Consider the following 23,045-nt stretch of genomic DNA (forward strand, 5'->3'; position numbering starts at 1 on the left):
CAGTGTGTGTGTGTGTGTGTGTGTGTGTGTGTTGTCCGTGTTTATTCAGTTGTAAAGCGCTTCAAGTTGAGCTCCTTTGCAGGGACTCAGAGGAAAAGCGCTCAACAAGTATCCAGTTGTTATTATCATTTCAGTATTATTAACCACCTTTCAGTTGTGAAACACTAAGACTAAGACTCACTCAAAGACTATATATAGCAGAGATTTATTGTATCATATTACTCTCAATATGACTGATATGGACTTGGAGAAGTGGCGTCTGCGACGAACACTACCAGACCAGACCAGTATTAATTTTTAAAAAAAAATTGATCATCTGTGGCATCATTGAGTTCGCAGCACATCAAATTACACTTGTATATTTTTTCTATCTCCCTGAACTGAGTAAAATCCTGAAGAACAGGAATTGTTTCCTGAGAGCGCCTCCACAAATTCTTCAACCCCATTGGTCCAAAACTTGCACAACCCTTGTTAGTTTTCACCTTCATTTCCGATCTCTTCCCACCCGGTCTTTAGTACTTGGAGAGTGCTCTCCCTTCTCTTTTCGCTCTCACGTGTGAAAAAAACACACAAAGCGCGGTGACTTCCTTCAAACTAATAAAGACTGGCGATCAAGAGTGATCTTATCGAAGCAAAGTCGATTAAGTTCCCGATGTTGAAATCATTGTCAGATTCGCTGCGTTCTCTTTGGCATCCCAGAGCCGATGAGGCTGTCCAGAGAACAAGCAGGAAGAGGAAACGGCCATCAAACGAAGGGTAAGTTTCAAATTGAAAATCCGACACAACTCATCAACGACACCGAAACGCGCGTTCACGACAGGACTGGGGAGTTACTGAACTTACTCAATAACTAAAACAGAAACTGTCCTCCCACCTTTGGATTTAGTTTTAATCATCAGCAATAAAGATTAAGAAGTTTAATGCATCAGTTGATATGGACCAGAAAATGTGTGCTTACCAGTGCAGGTATGCATTTATTTTATTTTTAAGTTAGAAAGATCCTATTGCTTTTTTTAAATATATTTTTTTAACTACATCGAGAGTACTTGACATAGTATATGCCTTGTCTGGCTTTTGTAAACTTTGTGTTGTTTTGCCATCCTATCCAGGCAATGCCTTTTCAAAATTAAAAAAAACAAAAAAAACCTCTAGAGGGTGTTCCTGAGATCTGTGTGAATCCAGTGAGAAATTGGGGTGGGGGATGGTGGTGAGGGGTGCGTCCATTTGACAACAAAAATGGGGAGAAAAAAAACACCTACTACGACCTTGATTTTATCTGTCCAGATAACAGAAGGGTCGTTTCTTCTCAGTTCTGTGTGGATCCCAATTGAATATAGAAGAAACAACCCTTTCATTATTCATTTATTATCATTTTGACAGGGAAAACACACAGATACACATACTCCTAAAAAGTCCTATGTATGCACACACACTTATACACTTTTTACCATTGCTCATATGCACATTGACTGCACCCCATATATGTAAACTGTCTTTACAGACATACAGATGCACACACACTGACACAAGCATTATACACACAAAGGCTATTTGTATTGTATTGTATTTCTCTTTCTCCCCAGGGAGAGCGCGCCACTACACCACAGCGTCACCCATTTTTTTTTTTTTTTTTCCTGCGTACAGTTTTATTTGTTTTTCCTATCAAAATGGATTTTTCTACAGAATTTTGCCAGGAACAACCCTTTTGTTGCTGTGGGATCTTTTACGTGCGCTAAGTGCATGCTGCACACAGGGCCTCGGTTTATTGTCTGATCCAAATGACTAGCGTCCAGACCACCACTCAAGGTCTAGTGGAGGGGGATAAAATATCGGCGGCTGAGCTGTGATTTGATCCAGCAAGCTCAGATTCTCTCGCTACCTAGGTGGATGCATTACCTCTAGGCCATCACTCCACACGTCATTTTACGCAAGAATAAGTGAATAACTGTAGCATCTGATGTCTTTTTTTTTTTACATGCTGAAATTACATCAGCTGATGATGCGGTAATACACTTCATCTGGTGATAAATCTGTATTGCGTACACAAATTATGTGTGTATGGCATCTTGTCCTGCATTTGGTCATCAGTTCATTTCACTCAGTGTTGCTGTTGTCCTTGTTCTTCTTACATGGTGGTTGTGTATGACATCACAGACCATTCCTCAAATGACATACCCATTTTGCGTACATGTGTGAGTGTGTGTGCTTGCATGCGTGCATGCACTTGCTTAGTTATGAATTGAATTAATGGAATGGGGTGATGTCAAAATAAATATTAAATGAGTGTGTTGAGTGCTTAGATCAGTATGTCCCATCCTTCACTTTCTCAGCCCTCTCACACACACACACACACTCACACACACACACACACACACACACACACACACACACACATACACAATTTTTACCATCTCACTGACATAAACATATCAGGTCTTATCACCTTCCCCCCCCCCCCCCCCCCCCTCTCTCTCTCCCTCTCTGTGCTTCTCCTCTGTTTTGTCCTGTCCTTTTAAAGGTTGTGTGTATCACTGAAATCAATGAAAAGATAATGGACAGTCATCATCAACAAGTACCTAGATCAATTTTTGATTAAAAATTGCCTGAAAACCTGAAACAGTCCAGTCCCAGACCCTGGGCATCTTCCTCCGGAGGGTGTCAAAGCAGTAGACTATTCATCCCTGTGGTGCAGCTCTGCACACAGCTGTATACTGCAAATAAGCACACACACCCCGAGCCCCCATACATTCTACCAGCAACCTCTCTCTCTCTCTCTCTCTCTCTCTCTCTCTCTCTCTCTCTCATTGTCCTCTCTCTCATTGTCTAATACCAGTGCCGTGCGCAGCTTCTCCAAATGTCAGTAATTGCCAAGGCTGGCAGCTGGACATCACCAGAAGAAGAAGGAGAAGAAACTTAGAAAGTGACACTACAGTTGCCCTCCTCCATTCTGTGTGCACCCCATCATCCCCTCTTGCTGTTTTTCTCTCCCTCCTTTCTTTCATTACTTTTATTGTCCATTGTACCCTTTCTCCCCTCCCCCTCCTCCTCCTACATGGACAGAATAGAAGTAGGGATTGAGGTAGGGGTGGTAGGGAGCGTGGGAGGAGGTGGGTGGAGGGGTGTGGGGGAGGGGAGGGGGGCATGTTGGGGGTAAAGTATTGTAGTACTGTTAAGGGGTCAGACACACAAAGGGCAGTGTGGAAAGTCTGTTTCGATGCAACTGCCATGTACATGTAAGTAAGCCTGTACTGTTAAGGGGTCACACACACACACATCAAAGGGCAGTGTGGAAAGTCTGTTTCTATGCAACTGCCATGTACATGTAACAGCTGTTTGGAACCCCTTCCCTCTCAGGAACTGTGTCCCAGCTCTGATTTCTGTTACCCTTACTGTTTTATTGTGTTGCGCCCGTCTGTCGGATATCCAGTTTTGTTGTTGTTGTGAAGACCAAAATGACCTGTGCAACTGCTACTGTTAGAATGAAGTTTCAAAGCTACATGCTTATCATTTGTATTGCTCAACTTTGTTCAGTCAGTTCAATAGTCTAGATCTATGTTATGATTCATTTTGTGTTTCTTTTGATTAAATGTTTCACGTTGCATGCTCAGTTCACTGTTCTAATTTGTTGACTCAGTTGTGACAATGCTGTAATTCATTATATTTTTTTCCTTTTTTTTTTTCAGGGATCAAGACGATTCAGAATCGGAAGTTGAAGTCATCTCAGTGAAAATACCAAAGAAAGAGCATCCAGATTCAGGCACTGGTTGTATGTTGAGATAATTGTATTTATTTATTTTTTTTTATTTTTTTTATTAACAAGTATCTTGTGATTTTTCTTTTATTGTCTTTGTTGTGTCTCACTCTGTCTGACTGTCTCTCTGTGGGTCAGTCTGTCTGTCTGACTGTCTCTCTGTCTCTCTGTGAGTCAATCTGTCTGTCTGACTGTCTCTCTGTGAGTCAGTCTGTCTGTCTGACTGTCTCTCTGTGAGTCAATCTGTCTGTCTGACTGTCTCTCTGTGAGTCAATCTGTCTGTCTGACTGTCTCTCTGTGAGTCAGTCAGTCTGTCTGACTGTCTCTCTGTGAGTCAATCTGTCTGTCTGACTGTCTCTCTGTGAGTCAGTCTGTCTGTCTGACTGTCTCTTAGTCACACTTGTGAATCTTGTTTTCATCCTCAGAATCAGTCATTCAAACAATCTTTTGGTGAATAATCTTATAATGATTAGGTTGTGCATTCACAGGATTTGTATTTTTAAGCTTCATATTTCTTGATTTCATGAGACATGACCTGCTCTCTGTGTGATGGTGTTTTTTGCGCTTACTCAGTCATACATGTGTAGATATTTTATGTATTGATAAGCATTTTGGTGTAATAATTCATGTCCATAGGAAATTTGCATGCATACATGGATCCATGAAATGTGCATGCACACACATGTATACATGAATGCACCAAAACACACACACACACTTGTGTGCACACACTTACACAGTGACGCATATATACAAATATGGTTGTGCATGCACACACGTGCACGCTCACACACACACACACACACACACACACACACACACACACACACACACCAGGCTGTGAAATGTGTACCATAATATAATATAGAAAGAGTTTCTGAATAATTGATTTTTTATTGGACACTCGTATTGCTGGAATTTGCTATTCATTATAGTTTGTGTTGTTTCTGTTTATTAATATTATTATTATTTCTTATTGATAGTGTATTAGTAAAATTTGAATGGCTCATCATGAAGTCTGTCTGAAATGTTTATTTTATATTCTAATCAATGAATTGTACATGTCGAACCTCAAATAGTATTGTAATTTTACAGAAGTCTGTTCCATTTATTTAATCTCCATTCTGTGGTATGACATACAAAATACATTGAACTTACTTGCTTTAGTTTTGGTATTGCACCCTCACTGGTTATTTTTGTGTTCTCTCCAGTATATTTTTAGCTTTCTCTTCCTTCTCCCTTAAAATTGTGAAGAGTCATTCGGGAGCTACACAGAAATGTTCACCAGATTTCTCCCTGTCTGTCGGTTGTGTGTCAAAGCCTGGGTCTCTGCAAAGGCACCGTTGTGATGGAGTCTCCCGTCGGACTGACGGATGAGTAGGCAGGCAGGTTTATCTGTTGTTGTATAGAAGAATGAACTGTTGCACAGTGTGGTGCGTCATCACGTGCGGACCGTTGTGCAGTGTTGTCAGTTCCATTGATAGGCACAGGATTCTTCAGACTGTTGTCTGAAATCAGGCTGCGGGAAGATTTGGAAAGTGGCATGCTTCTTGTAATTCAACATGTAATTATGGAGGTAATAAAGTGATCTCAGATTGAAACAGGAACCTTCAGTCTCATCTCTGATTGTTATTAGTTTAAGGTTTACACATTTTGTTAATGATCAGTAATAACACTCTTCTGTTTGTGCCGAGTAATTTTTTTTTGGTCAAACTGGAGATCTTAACAGCATGTTTGCAGGTGTCTTGATTGGCGCTGTTTCAGTCTTGGCGCTGTTGAAAGTACCCATGAGCCGGATGTCGGAGTGGGTGCGGAAGAAGACGGTTCGGCAGGACCACTTCTTCGTGCGCCCCGTCCCCACACACAGCCACTGGCACAGGAAGGGCAGCGCAGAGGGCGTGGAGCAGGAGGCGACTCGCTACAGCTGTGGGGAACCTGACGCCAGGAACGGGGCACTGGCGCATGATCCTTTGCAGGTGAGCGCTTTGAGATCAGAGGTGGCTAGGAACGGGGTGCTAGCTCATGATCCTTTGCAGGTGAGCGCTTTGAGATCAGAGGTGGCTAGGAACGGGGTGCTAGCTCATGATCCTTTGCAGGTGAGCGCTTTGAGATCAGAGGTGGCTAGGAACAGGGTGCTAGCTCATGATCCTTTGCAGGTGAGCGCTTTGAGATCAGAGGTGGCTAGGAACGGGGTGCTAGCTCATGATCCTTTGCAGGTGAGCACTTTGAGATTTAGGGGTGGCTCCTTTTTCTGCTAGTTGACAGCTAGCTACACTTTCAGTCCAGCTCTGGTGATGGATGACAAAGTTTTCTTCTAGTTGATCGGAGCTGACTTTTTTCTTTTCTTTTTATGTTCTGTCTTTTGTTTGCTTTTTTTTTTTGTGTGTGTGTGTGTGTATGTGTGTGTGTAGATTTTTCTGCAATCATCATTTCCAAGCTGCAGATGGCTCAGAGTTCTGGGACAAGAATGGAAATGGACTTGTAGGTTTTTGTTGTTTTGTTCTGTTGTGTGTGTGTGTTTTTTTGGGTTTTTTTTTTTTTTTAAATTTTTTTTTTAAATTATAGTTTTCGTTGCAGTCTTGTCCAAGCTGCAGATGACTCCGAGTTCTGGGACAAGAATGGAAATGGACTTATAGGTTTTTGTTGTTCTGTTGTGTGTGTGTTTTGGAGGGTTTTTTTAATAATTTTTTTTTAAATTATAGCTTTTGCTGCAGTCTTGTCCAAGCTGCGGATGACTCAAGACCTCAAGAGACAGGAAGGAAAGCGTACTGATAGTATATTGTATCGTATCGTCTGTGCATTCTGTTGTTCCATGACATGGGAATTGATATTTCTGAGACATCCTGTTGTAAATAAATTGTTGTGGTGAACCTCATGTCAGAACAGGGCTCTTAGCTTTCGACCCAAAGCAGGTCAGCAATTTGAGATCGGGGGGTTGACTTGTTTTTGTTTGGTTTGTTTTGTTGTTGTTGTTTTTTTTTATATATTTTTTCTGCAATCATGTCCATTCTGCAGATAACTCAGGAATGGAAATGGATGGATAGTGTTACATACTCTCTGCTTTCTCTGAGTCTGTTTTCCCATGTTCTGTGAATAGTTGAGCAATATTTTTCAAAGCTTTTCAAGGTTTCTGAAGGTCTCTTTGTTTCCATGTCTTCATAGTTCCTTTTCATCTCCCTACATAAAATGTTTGTTAATGTTTTACAGGCTGGCGACAGGTTGTCCAGGCCGCCTGTTCACAGTAAGAGCAGAGCACATGAAAACGGTGAGCCCCTTTGATTTTGTACACAGGGTTTGCCCAGCTTTTTACTTGTATCGCTGTCATTCAGCTGGTGGACCGATGAAAAAAAGTCTAGCATGATTTGAGTATTGTATTTTTTATTTGCAGTTGTTGTTTTTTGTTTTTTTTGCTGTACTCTGTGCATGTTGTTTGTTTGCTTCTGTTGTTGTTCTGTTCATTTTCAACTTTAGACTAGTTTTTACAAGTTCTTGATGGGTTCAGAATCTGGATTAATAGAAATTTATTATTACCAACCCTCATCCTGTAAAAAAAAACAAAAAACAAACCCAAAATGAAAAAAAACTGAAAAAACAACAACAGCAAAACAACAAAAAACAAAACAGGAAACACACACACACACACACACACACACACACACACACAAAGAAAAAGAAAAAAGCACACACACACACACACACACACACACACACACACACACATAAAAAAAGCAAAAAAAGCACACACACACACACACACACACACACACACACACACACACACACACACACACACAAGTAATATATTCTGCATGTTTTTATTTTATTTTTTATTTTTTGGTATGGAAGCATTCTCAAGGCTGTAAACGTTATAGGGCTGAATGGGTTAAAATGAAATATGGATACATAATATTTAATTACACATACTTAACCGTGACCCACTAGTGCAGAACGTAATAATTTTGCTCATTGATTGATACATGAACATTTAAAAAAAAGAAGAAAAAAAAAGGGAAATTATTTATTTACCTATGTATGTTTGATGTAGTATTTGTATTTCTTTTTATCACATCAGATTTCTCTGTGTGAAATTCGGTCTGCTCTCCCCCAGGGAGAGCGCGTCGCTACACTACAACGCCACCCATTTTTTGGTATTTTATCCTGCGTGTAGTTTTATTCGTTTTTCCTATCGAAGTGGATTTTTCTACAGAATTTGGCCAGGAACAACCCTTTTGTTGCCGTGGGTTCTTTTACGTGCGCTAAATGCATGCTGCACACGGGACCTCGGTTTATCGTCTCATCCGAATGACTAGCTTCCAGACCACCACTCAAGGTCTAGTGGAGGGGGGGGGGGAGAAATTATCGGCGGCTGAGCCGTGATTGGAACCAGCGCACTCAGATTCTCTCGCTTCCCAGGCGAACGCATTACCTCTAGGCTATCACGTGTGGCAGGTGTGAACGGCGAGGGGGAGAGGAAGGAGGGCAATGGTGGGGCGTTGAACAGCTCAGTGACGTCGTCGCGACGCTCCTCCTGCAGCTCATCACGACCCGGCGTCGAGAAAAGGAGCACCCTTGATAAGGTGAGTGGTGTGTGTATAAGCGGGTCAGGGTAGGCGACCGTCCTTTAAACCTAATGGAGAACACTCCTGCAACGCTTCTTGGTTCTGATCGTGTCCTTCTTTTGTGTGTGTGTGTGTGTGTGGATGTGTGTGTGTGTTTCATGCTTGTGTACACCCTTGTGGGTGCGTGTGTGTGTGTGGGTGCGTGTGTGTGTGTGTGTGTGTGCGTGTGTGTGCGTGTGTGTTTCATGCTTGTGTACATCCTTGTGTGTTTGTGTGTGTGTGTGTGTGTGTTTGCATGCTTTTGTGCATCCTTACGGGTGTGTTTGTATGTGTGTTTCATGCTTGTGTGCATCCTTTTGTGTGTGTGTGTGTTTGTGTGTGTGTTTCATGCTTGTGTACATACTTGTGTGTTTGTGTGTGTGTGTGTGTGTGTGTGTGTGTGTGTTTGCATGCTTTTGTGCATCCTTACGGGTGTGTTTGTATGTGTGTTTCATGCTTGTGTGCATCCTTTTGTGTGTGTGTGTGTGTGTGTGTGTGATTGTGATGCTTGTGTGTGCATTCTTGTGTTTGTGTATGTGTGTTTGTGTGTGTGTGTATATGAGTGTGTGTGTGTGTGTGTGTGTGTGTGTATTCAGCAGTTTTTATAAAGCGCCTTGCGACCTATTTAGAGAAAATGCACCATATAAATTCACATGGTCATTATGTGAAAAAAAGTGATATTGAAAAATAGGCATTCTGAGTGTGCAGCCGATGGATGAAGCTACAAAGTTTCGAACTGAGAGGCAACATGATGTCGATGGAGTAACCTGTGGTTCGGCAAAATGAAGTGGGCAGCAGTTAATTAGGTGAACAGAGGCAGCTAACTGAGTTAAGTTATGTGACAGACAAGTACTAGACATAGTAACCCAGCAGTTCACTGGGTTCCCTTGAGGAAACCCTAGGCTGAGACTAGCAAGAGAAAAAAGAAAAAAACGTTTACTTGGAAATCAGTTATATATTGGTCAAAGTCTGGTGCTTTTTTCCCTTGAAAAAACCAGGAGGGTTGTGCAATGTGTGATTGCAGTGCTTCCACCTGAAAGAGAGAGCGTGTTACCTGAAGCTTCTGCAGCAGTTCACCACGGTTGACCTGGGTTACCATGGCAACAGAAACAAAGCAGATCACCGTCAGGGGGCGTTGGTTCGTGAGACCTATTCACGAAGGTGAGAAAACGCTTCCCCTTTGTCTGGGGTGGTTTGTGTTGCTGACGTGTCAAATGATTGGTATGAGGACAGGCCTGGCGCTTCCTTTTTTTGAGGAAGTGTCTGGGTTTGTTCCAGTGCACCTTTTATTTACCTGTGTGCTAGCTGAATCGGTAGCGTAAGCAACACTGACTTGAAGTTGTGTACCTTGTGAATGGAGAGAGTTACCACTCTTTACTATTTGTTAATCACTTCATCTCCTGGCCTCATTGTTTGTTAATTTCCTGTTGAAAAACCACTGAGGCAGCCATGTGTTTGCTCTGTATTGTCCATGTGTTCTGTGTGGCTTGTTCAGGATTAAAGAGGCTATGCCAGTCTTGAATAAAAGCTAATTTGTGTTTGCACATTTCTTCTGTCTTTGCTGCTGTGTGCACATGTCAAATGATTGGTATAAATACAGGCCCGGCGCTTCCTTTTTTTGAGGAAGTGTCTGGGTTTGTTCCAGCATACCTTTTTATTTACCTGTGTGCTAGCTGAATCGGTAGCATAAGCAGCACTGACTTGAAGTTGTGTACCTTGTGAATGGAGAGAGTTACCACTCTTAACTATTTGTTTATCATTTCATCTCCTGGCCTCATTGTTTATTAATTTCCAGTTGAAAATCACCGAGGCAACCATGTGTTTGCTCTGTATTGTCCATGTGTTCTGTGTGGCTTGTTCAGGATTAAAGAGGCCATGCCAGTCTTGAATAAAAGCTAATTTGTGTTTGCACATTTCTTCTGTCTTTGCTTCTGTGTGCACATGTCAAATGATTGGTATAAATACAGGCCCGGCGCTTCCTTTTTTTGAGGAAGTGTCTGGGTTTGTTCCAGTGCACCTTTTATTTACCTGTGTGCTAGCTGAATCGGTAGCATAAGCAACACTGACTTGAAGTTGTGTACCTTGTGAATGGAGAGAGTTACCACTCTTTACTATTTGTTGCTGACAGTAGTTGTTGTTTTTTTTTGTTTTGTTTTGTTTCTCATAAGGGATTTTCTCTATGAAATTCAGGGCAGGTCTGTGAAGGAAAGAGCTTTTTGCTTTAGTACATAGTCATTTAAGCCTTTTCTTTTGTATCCATTTGCATATCGTGAACTTGCACACAGACACACATAGACACAGATACGCACAGAGACGCGCTTAGACACATACAGATGCACACACAGACACACAGACACACACACACACAGACCAGATGCACACTCATGCATGCACATGCACTCAGACACGCATGCACATTGATATTTTAATGTGGTTTTAGGTGCTGCAACAGTGCAAGGTTTATTGCTATTTACAACTGGGTTTTCATGTGTAAACGTGTGTGTGTGTGTGCGTGTGTGTCTCAGTGTGTGTGCATTGCTCTTAAGAGGGCCCTTCTATGTGTGATGAAGCACACATGAACATTTAATTTGTATTTGTATTTCTCTTTTTATCACGACATATTTCTCTGTGTGAAATTCGGGCTGCTCTCCCCAGGGAGAGCGTGTCACTGCACTACAGCGCCACCCATTTTTTTGGTATTTTTTCCTGCATGCAGTTTTATTTCTTTTTCCACAGAATTTGGCCAGGAACAACCCTTTCGTTGCCATGGGTTCTTTTACGTGTGCTAAGTGCATGCTGCACACGGAACCTTGGTTTATTGTCTTATCCGAATGACAAGTGTCCAGATCACCACTCAAGGTCTAGTGGAAGGGGAGAAAATATCGGCGGCTGAGCCGTGATTCAAACCAGAGCGCTCAGATTCTCTCGCTTCCTAGGCGGACGCGTTACCTCTAGGCCATCACTCCATCACTTATGGGTGATTAGTGCAGAAAGTCTCAACAAAATACACACATGCACATGCACAGTTCCCTGTTTGATTTCCTCTAGATGGATAGTTCTTGTGCAGTCATTAGTATTCACACAACTGCTGACATTGGTCTGTTTTTTTTTCTTAGTGCTCTGGTGTGTGTGTTGCTGATTGGTTCGTATGTGTGTCTGTCACTCTGTCACAATCACTCGTGATTATTTTCTGTGCTTGGTTGTGTGGGTGTGTGCTTGGTTGCTTGTTGTGAAGCATGTTGCCATGTAAACAATATGACCTCTCTGTATTGAATTGTATTTGTTTACTTGTCGTCACAAGTGATTTATCTTTGTGAAATTCAGGCTGCTCTCTTTGGGGAGAGCGTGTCACTACAGTACAGCATCACCCTTTTTTTTTTCCTTGTTTTTTTTCTTTCTGTCCGTAAGTGTGTTTGTTTTCTTGTGATTTAATATGCACTTCTTGTCATTATTTATGGTTCTTTTTTGTTTCTTTCACTCCAGGAAACCGATAGAGACTGCAGAGTTGTTTTAAACAGTTGTTGTTGCATTTCCTGTTTCCTAGGAAACCAGGGCTAAACCTGCCAGTGCCGTCAGCACCCCCCTCCTCCTCCTCCTCCTCCTCCTCCTCCACCACTACCTCAGCGCCGACCTTCACGTCCAGGTCAGACCTCCACCACCCTGCCCCCAGTTTCCCAGTCACCCCCAGTCGTTTTCTCCTCCTCCCCAGAGGGCATCCATCGTCGTCTCTGTCCGCCTCCTCCTCTGGCCCAGAGCGTCGTTTTGCTGTTCCGGGTCGGCCCGGTCGTGCCCTGCAAGTGGGCAGCGGTCAGCGGATTGCTGGAAGGAGGACTCAGCGGAAGAGTCTGGCATCTGGCGGCTTTGGTGAGTCAGCGTAGATTTCCTTGTCCTTTGGGCAGAACTGTATGTATGTATGATAGTCGGTCGTGTCCGACTACGGCCATTAGAACAGCAGAGGAGGCAGCTGCTGGCCTGACCATCTGGGCGAGAATTTGATTATAGTGGAGAGTGTCTTGTCCAAGATGCATCCCCACTCTCACTGCCAAGAGGGTTTTGATCACCTCCTTGTTAATTACAGACTTTACAGGACGTTAAGGACCACTAAATGATAACCTCACTGGTGACTACAAACTTCACAAAAAGATCAGGACCACTGACTGATTACTTCACTGGTAACTACAGACTTCACAAAAAAAAGTTAAGGACCACTAAACGATTACTTCACCGTTAACAACGGACTTCTCAGAAAGTTAAGCACCATCAGTCCAAATGTTTCTTAGTCTACAAATTGTACCACGTATTTGAGGGGTTACAAAATTCTGTCACTTACAACAGGACTGAACCTGTCTTTTTTTTGGCGTTGTTGGTTGTCAGCTGTTTTACTCTCAGGAGAACAAGATAAATACTAACTTTAGAAAGAGATCTCTTAGAAATAGAAAATAAGTCCTGCAAAGTAAAACTTGACTACTAACAAGAAGTAATTGAAGGCAGCAGTCTATACAAAATAGTTTCACTTCAGGGTTCACAAATGGTTAAAACTCACTCCAGACGAATAGTTCTCTCCCTTGCTTTTCCCTACAGACGACCCATTTGTTAGGGTTAGGAAAAAAATCACAAAAGATACAAAACATAAAGTAACTGAATGAAACTCACTGTACTTGACCCACTGACCCCTCTCCTGACGTCATGTGAATGCCCACCCCCCCTCCCTCTTCACTGCTCTCAGAAGCTGAGTCACTATCAGTACCTTCTTGCTGCTTGATTTCTTCACTGCAGATACTTTATTCAATATCTTCATCATCCTCGTCGATGTTGAAACCTTCAGTTTGAAGCATTTCAGTCACTTCAGTAGCAGTGAAAGCTGCTGTCGTGATTTAGCTTGCTCCAAAAATTTCCACTTCTGTCGCCTGTGATGCCATTTTTGATACGTATGCAGATTAGCTTGTCGTGTGGGGTCCTGAACTCGCTGTGGAGTGTGCTGTTGACGGAATCTAATGAAGAAACTTTCCATTCGACCCTTGACACGTTTGCAATGCCCGGTGTAGCTGCAGTTGTTATGCTATCCCATGAGGAAAATGTGGAAAGAATTTTTAATTGTCGAAACAGCTGTAGCGTTCCATCATCCAGAATGCTACCATACATCAGGAATGCTATAGCGTTCCATCGTCCGGAGTGAGTTAAGTCCCCTTTAAAAATACTTGGCTGATAAAGACGTGTTAGACGACTGGACATGAACTAAATAGTAGAGCAATATTACAAATTGTAGAATGAGTTAGACATGGATTCATTTGTCAGTGTGTTTAGCTGATAAAGAAGTGTCAGACAACTGGACACAAACTAAATGGGAGAGCAATATGACAGTTTGTAGAATAAGAGATAAACCTTTGGATTCGTTTATCAAAGTGTTTGGCTGATAAAGGAGTGTCAGACAACTGGACACGAACTAAACGGGAGAAGAGTGTGAACTCATTGAAACTGAAACAGAAACGTGAAAATGATGTGGACAAAAAAAAAAAAGTGGTGATTTCTGAGTGAAGCAGAGAACATTTGGGGTCACCGTGATTCTGGTGTGTGTGGATGATGTGTGTGTGTGTGGGGAATGTGTGTGTGAGTGTGTGTGTGTGTGTGTGTGTGTGTGTGTGTGTGCATGCTAGCAAGTGTGTATGTGTGTGCGCAGCATGAGAGAGAGAGACTGAAAGGATTTTAAATGAATTGAGTTGACGATCGTTTCTTTGTCCCATGACTGCCTCTGTCTGTTTGGCCTGACTCAGCAGGTGACAGCCCCCCTATCACAACACCATCACCCACCTCCGACGCCGACGAAAGCGTACAGATAATACCTGACCCTGGCGCCAAAGAGAGGTTGAAAGTGACCTCTCACTCCGCCGCTGGTCAAGGAAGGCTCGCAGCGTCCAGTTCCGCTGGTCAACAGTCGGCAGAGATGTCTGACGTTAGCCAGAGGTTAAAGGGCACCGCAGCCTGTGATACCGAACGTCAGCCTGTCGTTGATGGGCTCGCCAGGTCGTAAGTGCTGTCTGTGACGTTTTTCCACATTTTGGATCTTTTTCTTTATTTAAAAAAAAAAAAAAAAAAAGGTTAAAACTTTTAAAAAATCCCAGTCTTTTACAGCTATGTGGGCAGTTGAAGTTATAAGGCGTCAGAGTGTACAAACTCATCCGTATATGCTACAACGGGGGTATGAGGGCAGTGAATTTTTATATCTGCTGTGTCTGAAGCTTGGCACAGGAGGAACGGGCTCATTCCAGTCCTGCGGCTGTCATCTTGTTCACCTGGGGTCAGGTACCTGTTGACACCTGGGTGGGGAGAGGAAACCGGTGTCGAGTGTCTCTCCAAAGGACACGACACCATGCCAGAACGGGGCCTTGAACTGGGATCACTGGTCAAGGCTGGATTTGTCCAGAATCTAAAGATGGGCGCAGTAGCCGAGTGGTTAAAGCGTTGGACTTTCAATATGAGGATCCCGGGTTCGAATCCCGGTGACGGCGCCGGGTGGGTAAAGGGTGGAGACTTTTCAGATCTCCCAGACCAACATATGTGCAGACCTGCTAGTGCCTGAACCCCCTTTCGTGTGTATACGCAAGCAGAAGATCCAATACGCACGTTAAAGATCCTGTAATCCATGTCAGTGTTCGGTGGGTTATGAAAACAAGAAAAATACCCAGCATGCACATCCCCGAAAATGTAGTATGGCTACCTATATGGCGGGGTAAAAACAGTCATACATGTAAAAGCCCACTGGTGTACATACGAGTGAACGTGGGAGTTGCAGCCTACGAACGCAGAAGAAGAAGAAGAAGAAGTCCAGAATTTAATGATGTTTTTGCCATGGTGCCTGGTGCCGTAGTGTGAGAAAAAAAGCTTGGTTGATATCTGTGTGTGTGTGTGGGGAGGGGGGTTGGGGGGGGGTAGGGTGGAGGTGGGGGTGTGGGAGCCAGTGTTTCTTAGTCTTGTCTTGTCAAGAAATGATAATGTGGGTTTGTTTTCAGTTATACTTTGAAAGGTGTGTTTCAGATTTTAATCTCTTAATTTTGCATGATGGAGTTTTACTATTTCTGTTGTTGGTCTCCGGAATTTTTTCCTCTGAATAGCTAGTTTGTCTGAATCATTAGAAATTCTCAAAAAACACTCAGAATGCTCATGTTTCTTATTCTTTTTTCTTTTGTACCTAATTTCAGCCCAGTGCAGCAGTCCGCGCCTTGTTTGAATTTCAAGTCGTCGGAATACCTGGATGAGGAGTGGCTCAGTAAACTGTGAGTTCTCTGTGTGAGATGTGTGCCACTGAGTCTTATTTCTAAGATAAGATAAGATAAGAATAACTTTATTATCTCCAATTGGAGAAATTTGGTCAGGTGCATTATCACAACATAGACAAGTAAACAACATGGGGACCATAACTGTAAAAGCCAACAATAGCCCCTACAAATATTACGAAGATACAAATGTAAAAAATATCACATACATCGTTTCATACATAATTATATATATAATTATAAACATAGCCTACTATACTGCACATTGATTATAATAGACAGATAAGAGTAAAGATGAATTGCAGAAAACCACAACCAGATAATCAGCACACACCCGCAACCCCCCCCCCCCCCCCCCCCCCCCCCCCCCCCCCCCCCCCCACCCCACACACGCGGATAACTTGATTAAACAAGAGTAATAAACATATGTTCTCAAATAAAAGCATTTCACATATTCGCTTTTAAAAACATTGCAGTTAATTATTACATCGTAATTATTAAACAGTAATATATTTAGAATTTTGTTTAACCCATTCAGTCCCGTGGAGTTCACAGCATCACCAGGCTTCCCTGCCATACTGATGTGGAAAAAGTATTGTAAATTTACTGAAATCAACTTTTTTTTTTTTTTTTACCCTCCTCCAAAGTAACGTGTGGACACAGCTGGAAATACTGTAGGAGTTAGCACTGGTTGCTAATTTCATCTCCTTTCCTTTCCCATGAATTATCAAAAGAATTACAAGACAAATCGTCATTATCTGGGTCGAATTCTCTGCAACAGTCCCATCATGGAGCTCTAAACTGCGCAGTACGCCTTTGAGGTTTTAACATATTGATGCGGAAAACTGAATTAAAAAACCCCCACACTAATCGTTCGATTTTTGGAGTGAAACTTCGCGTGCAAATGAAGAATGAAGTTGAGTTGGAGTTGCTTCCCTTACCTAGCAGTTTCATGCATAATAATGAGCTGACAAACCCGTTTAAATAGACGGGTTGGGGTTTCTTCGCCCGCCTATCAGGCAGGCTCAGGCTCAGCGGCGCACGCCTCTCAAGCGGGTGCAGGGTTGAATGAGTTAAAAGGTCAATTAAAACAAACATTAACAAGAGAGGCAAGGCCTTCAAGACTCACTTGTGATACACTTAAAAAAAAAATTTTTTTTTAAATCCAAGCTTTTTATGTATTGAGTATAATTTCAGAATGTAATGTTTAAGATGAGAAAGGTCAGTTTAAAGTAAATTAAGTCCCCTAGCATTAATTACAGAGTAATTTCCCTTTTTTACTCTCTACACCAAAACGTTTGCAAAATAAATAAAACTTCCATGCTGAGCAAAAGAAGTTCCTGTTCGAACAGAAAATGATAATAATGACTGCTCTTGTTGTTGGGTCAGAATATCAGATCAAAGTGCCAAGTTTAGAGAATACAAAAAGTATAAATATGACAGTAAATGCAGTTTGCATATAATTAGGCTTCATTCTTTTTTGTGCCCATCCCAGAGGTGCAATATTGTTTTAAACAAGATGACTGGAAAGAACTGAATTTTTCCTATTTTTATCCCTAATTTGGTGTCAGCTGACAAAGTATTTGCAGAGAAAATGTCAGTGTTAAAGTTTACCAAGGACACAAAGACACAGACACACACACACACACACAGACAACCGAACACCGGGTTAAAACATAGACTCACTTTGTTTACACATGTTGTTGGGAGAGCTGGACAGTACAAGGTTCTTCTCTGAAGACCTTGTACTTCTCTGAAGACCTTGTACTTCTCTGAAGACCTTGTACTGTCCAGCTCTCCCTAGAGTTTCTTATCACGGGGGGGGGGGGAATGTCTTGTAATTGACCTCAGATGTCATGATTAGTGAAACGGTGCTTGAACTGGTGTTTTTTTATGTTTGAACAGGAGCAAGAAATACGAGACCTCCGAAAATGAAAGGCAGCGACTCATCGAGGAAGCCGAGGTCAAGAAGAAACTGTTGGAAGAGAGGGTAGGTAGATCAGAATCACAGCTGGCACCACTTACCTTGGCTTACCAGTGGAATCTTGCTGATAATGATAATGATGATAATGATAATTAATTTCCGTTGCATCTTTTCTTTGGATACAACAGTGCTCAGGGTGCATCACATGAGTAGAATGTCATAAAGGGAAAAGTAATTTACATAAAAATCAAAATCACAAGTTAGATTTCTCTAGCCTTTCTTCCCCCACCCTCTCTCCATTGCATGCAGTGCACACCGTCACCTCAGTTAAAATGATTTTAACTCTCTCCGGACGAAGGAATGCGTGAGCATTCCTACATAAAATGTATTCGGTTTCAGACGACGGAATGGAATAGCATTTTCAAGAAATAAAAATCCATCACACGCTGTACACATGATTTTGTGATTAGCCAAGCAGAGTGCGCTATTCTGGGTCACTCCACAATCGAATGGTATGATTGGCCAGCCTGCCATGTGTGGCCCGTCTCGCACACACGCTGACAAAGTCACTGACCGGTCGTCTGCTCGCGTGCCAGCCTGTTAGCAAAGCAGGCTCTTCTCAAAATGTTGTCGAGCGAACAAGGCAGCGACGGCAACGTTTTAGTGTTGCCAAAGTACTTGAAATGCTACAAACTGAAGGGTCGGACATTGAAGAGGTGGAAGATGACGTAGAAGAAAGTGAATTTAATGCAGAAAGCGAGCATGGGCATGGTGATTCGGGGTGAAAGATTGGCAGTATTTTCTACATATGGCAAAACTGTAAAAATAAGATGAGAAATTTGATTTTTTTTTTTTTATGTAATAGCTCAACACGTAATAACCCATTTCTGAAAGTTTCATTTTCTTACTCTGTATTTTGTATTTTTTGTAATTTTTTTCCAAACCCTTACAAATGGGCCGTCTGTGGGGAAAAGCAAGGGAGAAAACTTGTCCCGAGTGAGTTAACACCAAACACATGCATGCACACTCAGATGCATGACTGCAGATGTGCACGCGCGTGCGCACGCGCGCACACACACACACGCTCAGTGAATTTGAAAATTCATAAACCGATGAAATGAAAAACTAGGAACACAAATTCACATCATATAAGATACAAGTGAATCTGTGTGTTCATGTTTTTTTCTTTCCCATAGTTATCAGGGAGTGTGTCTGTTTTGAGAAAAGAAACGTTGTTTGAGGTGGCAGGGGGTATTTGATTTGATGTGATTGATTTACATTTCGTTGATTGCGTATGTACTTGAATCTGTGCACCATTGCTTCTGTGCCTTTATTGTTTTCCGTTTATTATGTTCTTTTATTTGTTTGTTTTTGATTTTTTTTTTTTTTTCATAAAAGAAATGTGAAATAAGGTGTTCAAAATTGTGGCAAGCTATCATAACTAAAAGTAGATGATACACCATTCATGACTTTTCGATAAGTTTGACATGTTTGTCAGTTCTCAGATATTGCTAACAGCGCTTGCTATTTGTTCCTTTGTTCGCATTAGACAGATTTAATGAAATTTTTTTTTTTATAGAATACAAATGACATATTTATGTTAAAGTTTGTTTGTTTTCAGCGGGAAGCGAGATTAGCAAACCTTGGAAAGAAAGTAAGATGAAAATGTTTTTGCCGCTTTTGGTTTTTTTGTGTGTTTTTTTTTTTCTTGTGTGTGTATGTGCGCGTGTGTGTGCATGTGTGTGTGTGTGTGCACGCGCGCACGCGCGAGTGTGTGTGTGTGTGTGTGTGTGTGTGTGTGTGTGTGTGTGTGTGCATATGTGTGTGTGTGTGCATGTGTTTGTTGGTTGTTTGGCTGGTTGGTTTTTCTCAGCATTACATGTTTAACAAAGATTTAAAACATATGTTAATGCTGTGTGTTTGATTAGCATTATGTGGTGTTCAAAGAACATACGTTAGTGCTGTGTTGAGTCTGCATTTCAAAAACAAAGAACCTTTGCTAGTGATGTGTTGAATCAGCATTTCAGAAACAAAGAACATATGTTAGTGCTGTGTTGAGTCCGCATTTCAAAAACAAAGAACATTTGTTTGTGCTGTATGTTCAACATTGCACGGTTAACAAAAAACCTGGTAGTGTTTGGTCTCCATTTTCATGACACACTTTAGTCTTAGGTCATTGTTTCATGATAAACAAAGAACATGCTAGTGCTGGGTCATTATTTCATGGTAAACAAAGACTTTGTGTGGATCATTATTTCATGGTAAACAAAGAATACATGTTAGTGCTGGGTCACTATTTCATGGTAAAAAAACAAAGAACATGTTAGTGCTATGTCATTTCACGGCAAACGAAGAACACGTTACTTAGTGTTGGGTCATTATTTCATGGTAAAAAACAAAGAGCATGTTAGTGCTAGGTCATTATTTCAAGGTTGGTAAAGAAAATATGTTAATGTTGGGTCATTGTTTGCTAGTAAACAAAGATGGTATGCTATTGCTAGGTCATTATTTCATGGTAAACAAACAACATATCTCAGCGTTGGGTCATTATTTCACGGTAAACAAAGAAGATATGTTAGTGTGTTGTGCTTGTTCAGCTTGAGAAGCAGCTGCGGTTGTTTGAGGAGGAGCCGGAGGTGATTGAGGAGCTGCCCCTGCCTGAGGTGCCTCAAGTCAAACCCCTGCCAGGTACAGCAGACACACGCACGCACGCACATATCACAACACCACTCCACACGTCAAACCACATAGCACACCACGCTGATCCCGCGATTAAATGCACAGCACGACACCATGGAATGAAACAGCACGCACCATGTACCACACCACACAATGCAACACCACACCCCACACCACACTGATTCCACTCAGCACAGCTGGACACACCATACAGCACACCATAGGGCGCATCATACAGCACACCATACAACACACCATACAGCATACCATACAACACAACGCACCACACAACACACCATTCAACACACCATACAACACGCAATACAACACATCAAACAACACACCATTCAACACATAACACAACACACCATACAACACACCATTCAACACACAATACAACACACCATTCAACACACCATACAACACACCATACAACACCATTCAACACATCATACAACACACCATTCAACACATCACACAACACACCATACAACACACCATTCAACACACCATAAACACACCATTCAACACACAATACAACACACCATACAATGCAACACCACATCTTTCACCACATACTTCCCACACCACACCACTTCGCACACCACAGAACACAACACCGCAGCACACAACACCACACCACAACACACACCCCCCCTACCCCATGTGTCCCCAGAGCTGACGGAGGCCATGCTGCGAGAGGTGGGGGCGGCCCTGGCAGACGGCCCACCCGGCCAGGTGCTGGCCGAGGGGTTCAGGCTCCAGCTGACTCGTGCCGACATCGCCACCCTGAGGGGCCTCAACTGGCTCAACGATGAGGTAAGGGGTACTGTCAGGGTGTGCCGGCTTTACGTGTGAGTGGGGTGAATGGATGGATCGGACAAGTCTGTTTTGCGTTGTCGTTTTTATTTTTTTTTAAATATTTTTTTGTGGCTAGTCAGGGATACAGAGGGGAGGTAACCTACTTCCGAGAGGTTATCGGCCGTAGCTACTTTCGTTTTCTCTGCATAGGCGGATAGTAGTTTGCACAGGACAGGAATCAGACCCCTGCTGGAGTCTGCACTAGTGGGTCATGGTAAGTATGTTAGATAAACGTAATTTTAGGGGAAAAAATTTCCTTTATTTGGTATTAAATTTTTTTTTAAAGTGTGTTGTTTTTTTTCATTTATTTACTTTTCTGTGTTAATTTTTTCCAGTTGATTGAAGTAAGAAGAAAAACATTGAATTAAGATGGTAAGCGTATAAGACTTGACTGTATTGTGTGTCCAGTTGTCGTTGTGTTTGTGGTTTTCATTCTGTGGGAATGAAGATCTGGTTGAACTTTTTTTTTCTTTCTTTTTTTTTTTCTTTTCAAATACGTGCCATGAGTTGAGTTTAAGCAACATACATATCGCCTCCATGCATGGCATGTGTTAGCGGACTGATTGAATCGGGACCAGTCTTTTTTTGCATTGTTGTCTTTTTATTTATTTATTTTATTTATGTCAAAGAAATTTTAAAGTGTATATTGCATTCTCTTTTTTTTTTTTTTTTTTTTTTCAAATACGTGCCATGGCTTTGAGTTTAAGCAACATACATGTCACCTCCATGCGTGGCATGTGTTAGCGGACTGATTGAATCGGGACCAGTCTTTTTTTGCATTGTTGTCTTTTTATTTATTTATTTTATTTATGTCAAAGAAATTTTAAAGTGTATATTGCATTCTCTTTCATATTTATTTATCTATTTTTTATATTGAATGAAACGGTGGAACTGTGAAGGACAAACCTGGATGTGGCTGTGTATGGGGGAATCTAAATGAGCGGCGTGGGAGTAATGCCACTGAATTGGTGCAGATGATGGGGCAGCAAAAAAAAAGAAAAAAAGTGATTGAAGTAATAACAAAAGCATTAACATACTGATGATGCAGGAAGTAATATGAAATACTGAAATCAACCATTTTTGTGCCGTCCAAATTGACACGTGAGGTGGACGGGCACAATAGCCGAGTGGTTAAAGCGTTGGACTTTCAATCTGAGGGTCCCAGGTTCGAATCACGGTGACGGCGCCTGGTGGGTAAAGGGTGGAGATTTTTACGATCTCCCAGGTCAACATATGTGCAGACCTGCTAGTGCCTGAACCCCCTCCGTGTGTATACGGCAAGCAGAAGATCCACTACGCACGTTAAAGATCCTGTAATCCATATCGGTGTTCGGTGGGTTATGGAAACAAGAACATACCCAGCATGCACACCCCTGAAAGCGGAGTATGGCTGCCTACATGGCAGGTTAAAAAACGGTCATACACGATAAAGCCTACTCGCGTTTATACGAGTGAATGTGGGAGTTGCAGCCCACGAACGCAGAAGAAGAAGAAGAAGACGCGCGAGGACACAGCCTGAAATACTGTAGTAGTTAGTTCCCTTTGCTAGCAGCTTATGCGTGTGTAGGGACCTGGAAATCTGTTTTACTGGAGCACAGTGTGACGTCAGAGCATTGCTCACTCTGCCCAGCGACAGAAAAATCCCCAGGGAACTGCTGAATCCTGTGCTAAGGGAAGTAACTCCTCACTGAACTCGCATATTACCAAACGAACAAACAAGCGAACAAAAATCATATAAAATAAGGCTTAGTTTATTTTGATGCAGGATACAGGTCATGATGTTGATACAAGTAGATTGGAACACTTTAACTCTCTCCGGACGAAACGTATTCGGATTCAGACGAAGGAATGGAATAGCATTCTTCGAAAGTAAAATTCCATCACGCGCTGTACACGTGATTTTGTGATTAGCCAAGCAGAGTGCGCTATTCTGGGTCACTCCACAATCGAACAGTGTCTCG

The 23,045-nt window shown here is 42.1% G+C and overlaps 1 protein-coding gene across 2 annotated transcripts in view; it reads left to right on the top strand.

Annotated features, from left to right (window-relative positions):
• Positions 1-593: 593 nt before the first annotated feature.
• Positions 594-23,045, top strand: part of LOC143293902 (uncharacterized) — a 29,885-nt gene continuing 7,433 nt past the window's right edge. The window contains exons 1-13 of one of the 2 annotated variants that reach the window (XM_076605257.1): positions 594-756; positions 3,684-3,766; positions 5,516-5,727; positions 6,959-7,016; positions 8,201-8,328; positions 9,374-9,510; positions 11,894-12,213; positions 14,121-14,373; positions 15,546-15,620; positions 17,526-17,610; positions 19,166-19,198; positions 20,142-20,232; positions 20,900-21,042. In XM_076605257.1, the coding sequence (XP_076461372.1) occupies positions 653-756; positions 3,684-3,766; positions 5,516-5,727; positions 6,959-7,016; positions 8,201-8,328; positions 9,374-9,510; positions 11,894-12,213; positions 14,121-14,373; positions 15,546-15,620; positions 17,526-17,610; positions 19,166-19,198; positions 20,142-20,232; positions 20,900-21,042 (1,722 nt within the window). In that variant the 5' untranslated portion in view covers positions 594-652. The remainder of the gene's footprint in view (positions 757-3,683; positions 3,767-5,515; positions 5,728-6,958; positions 7,017-8,200; positions 8,329-9,373; positions 9,511-11,893; positions 12,214-14,120; positions 14,374-15,545; positions 15,621-17,525; positions 17,611-19,165; positions 19,199-20,141; positions 20,233-20,899; positions 21,043-23,045) is intronic. The other variant, XM_076605258.1, reaches the window with a different exon arrangement.

The sequence above is a fragment of the Babylonia areolata genome, chromosome 19 (genome assembly GCF_041734735.1).
Source record: "Babylonia areolata isolate BAREFJ2019XMU chromosome 19, ASM4173473v1, whole genome shotgun sequence".
Taxonomy (NCBI): domain Eukaryota; kingdom Metazoa; phylum Mollusca; class Gastropoda; order Neogastropoda; family Buccinidae; genus Babylonia; species Babylonia areolata.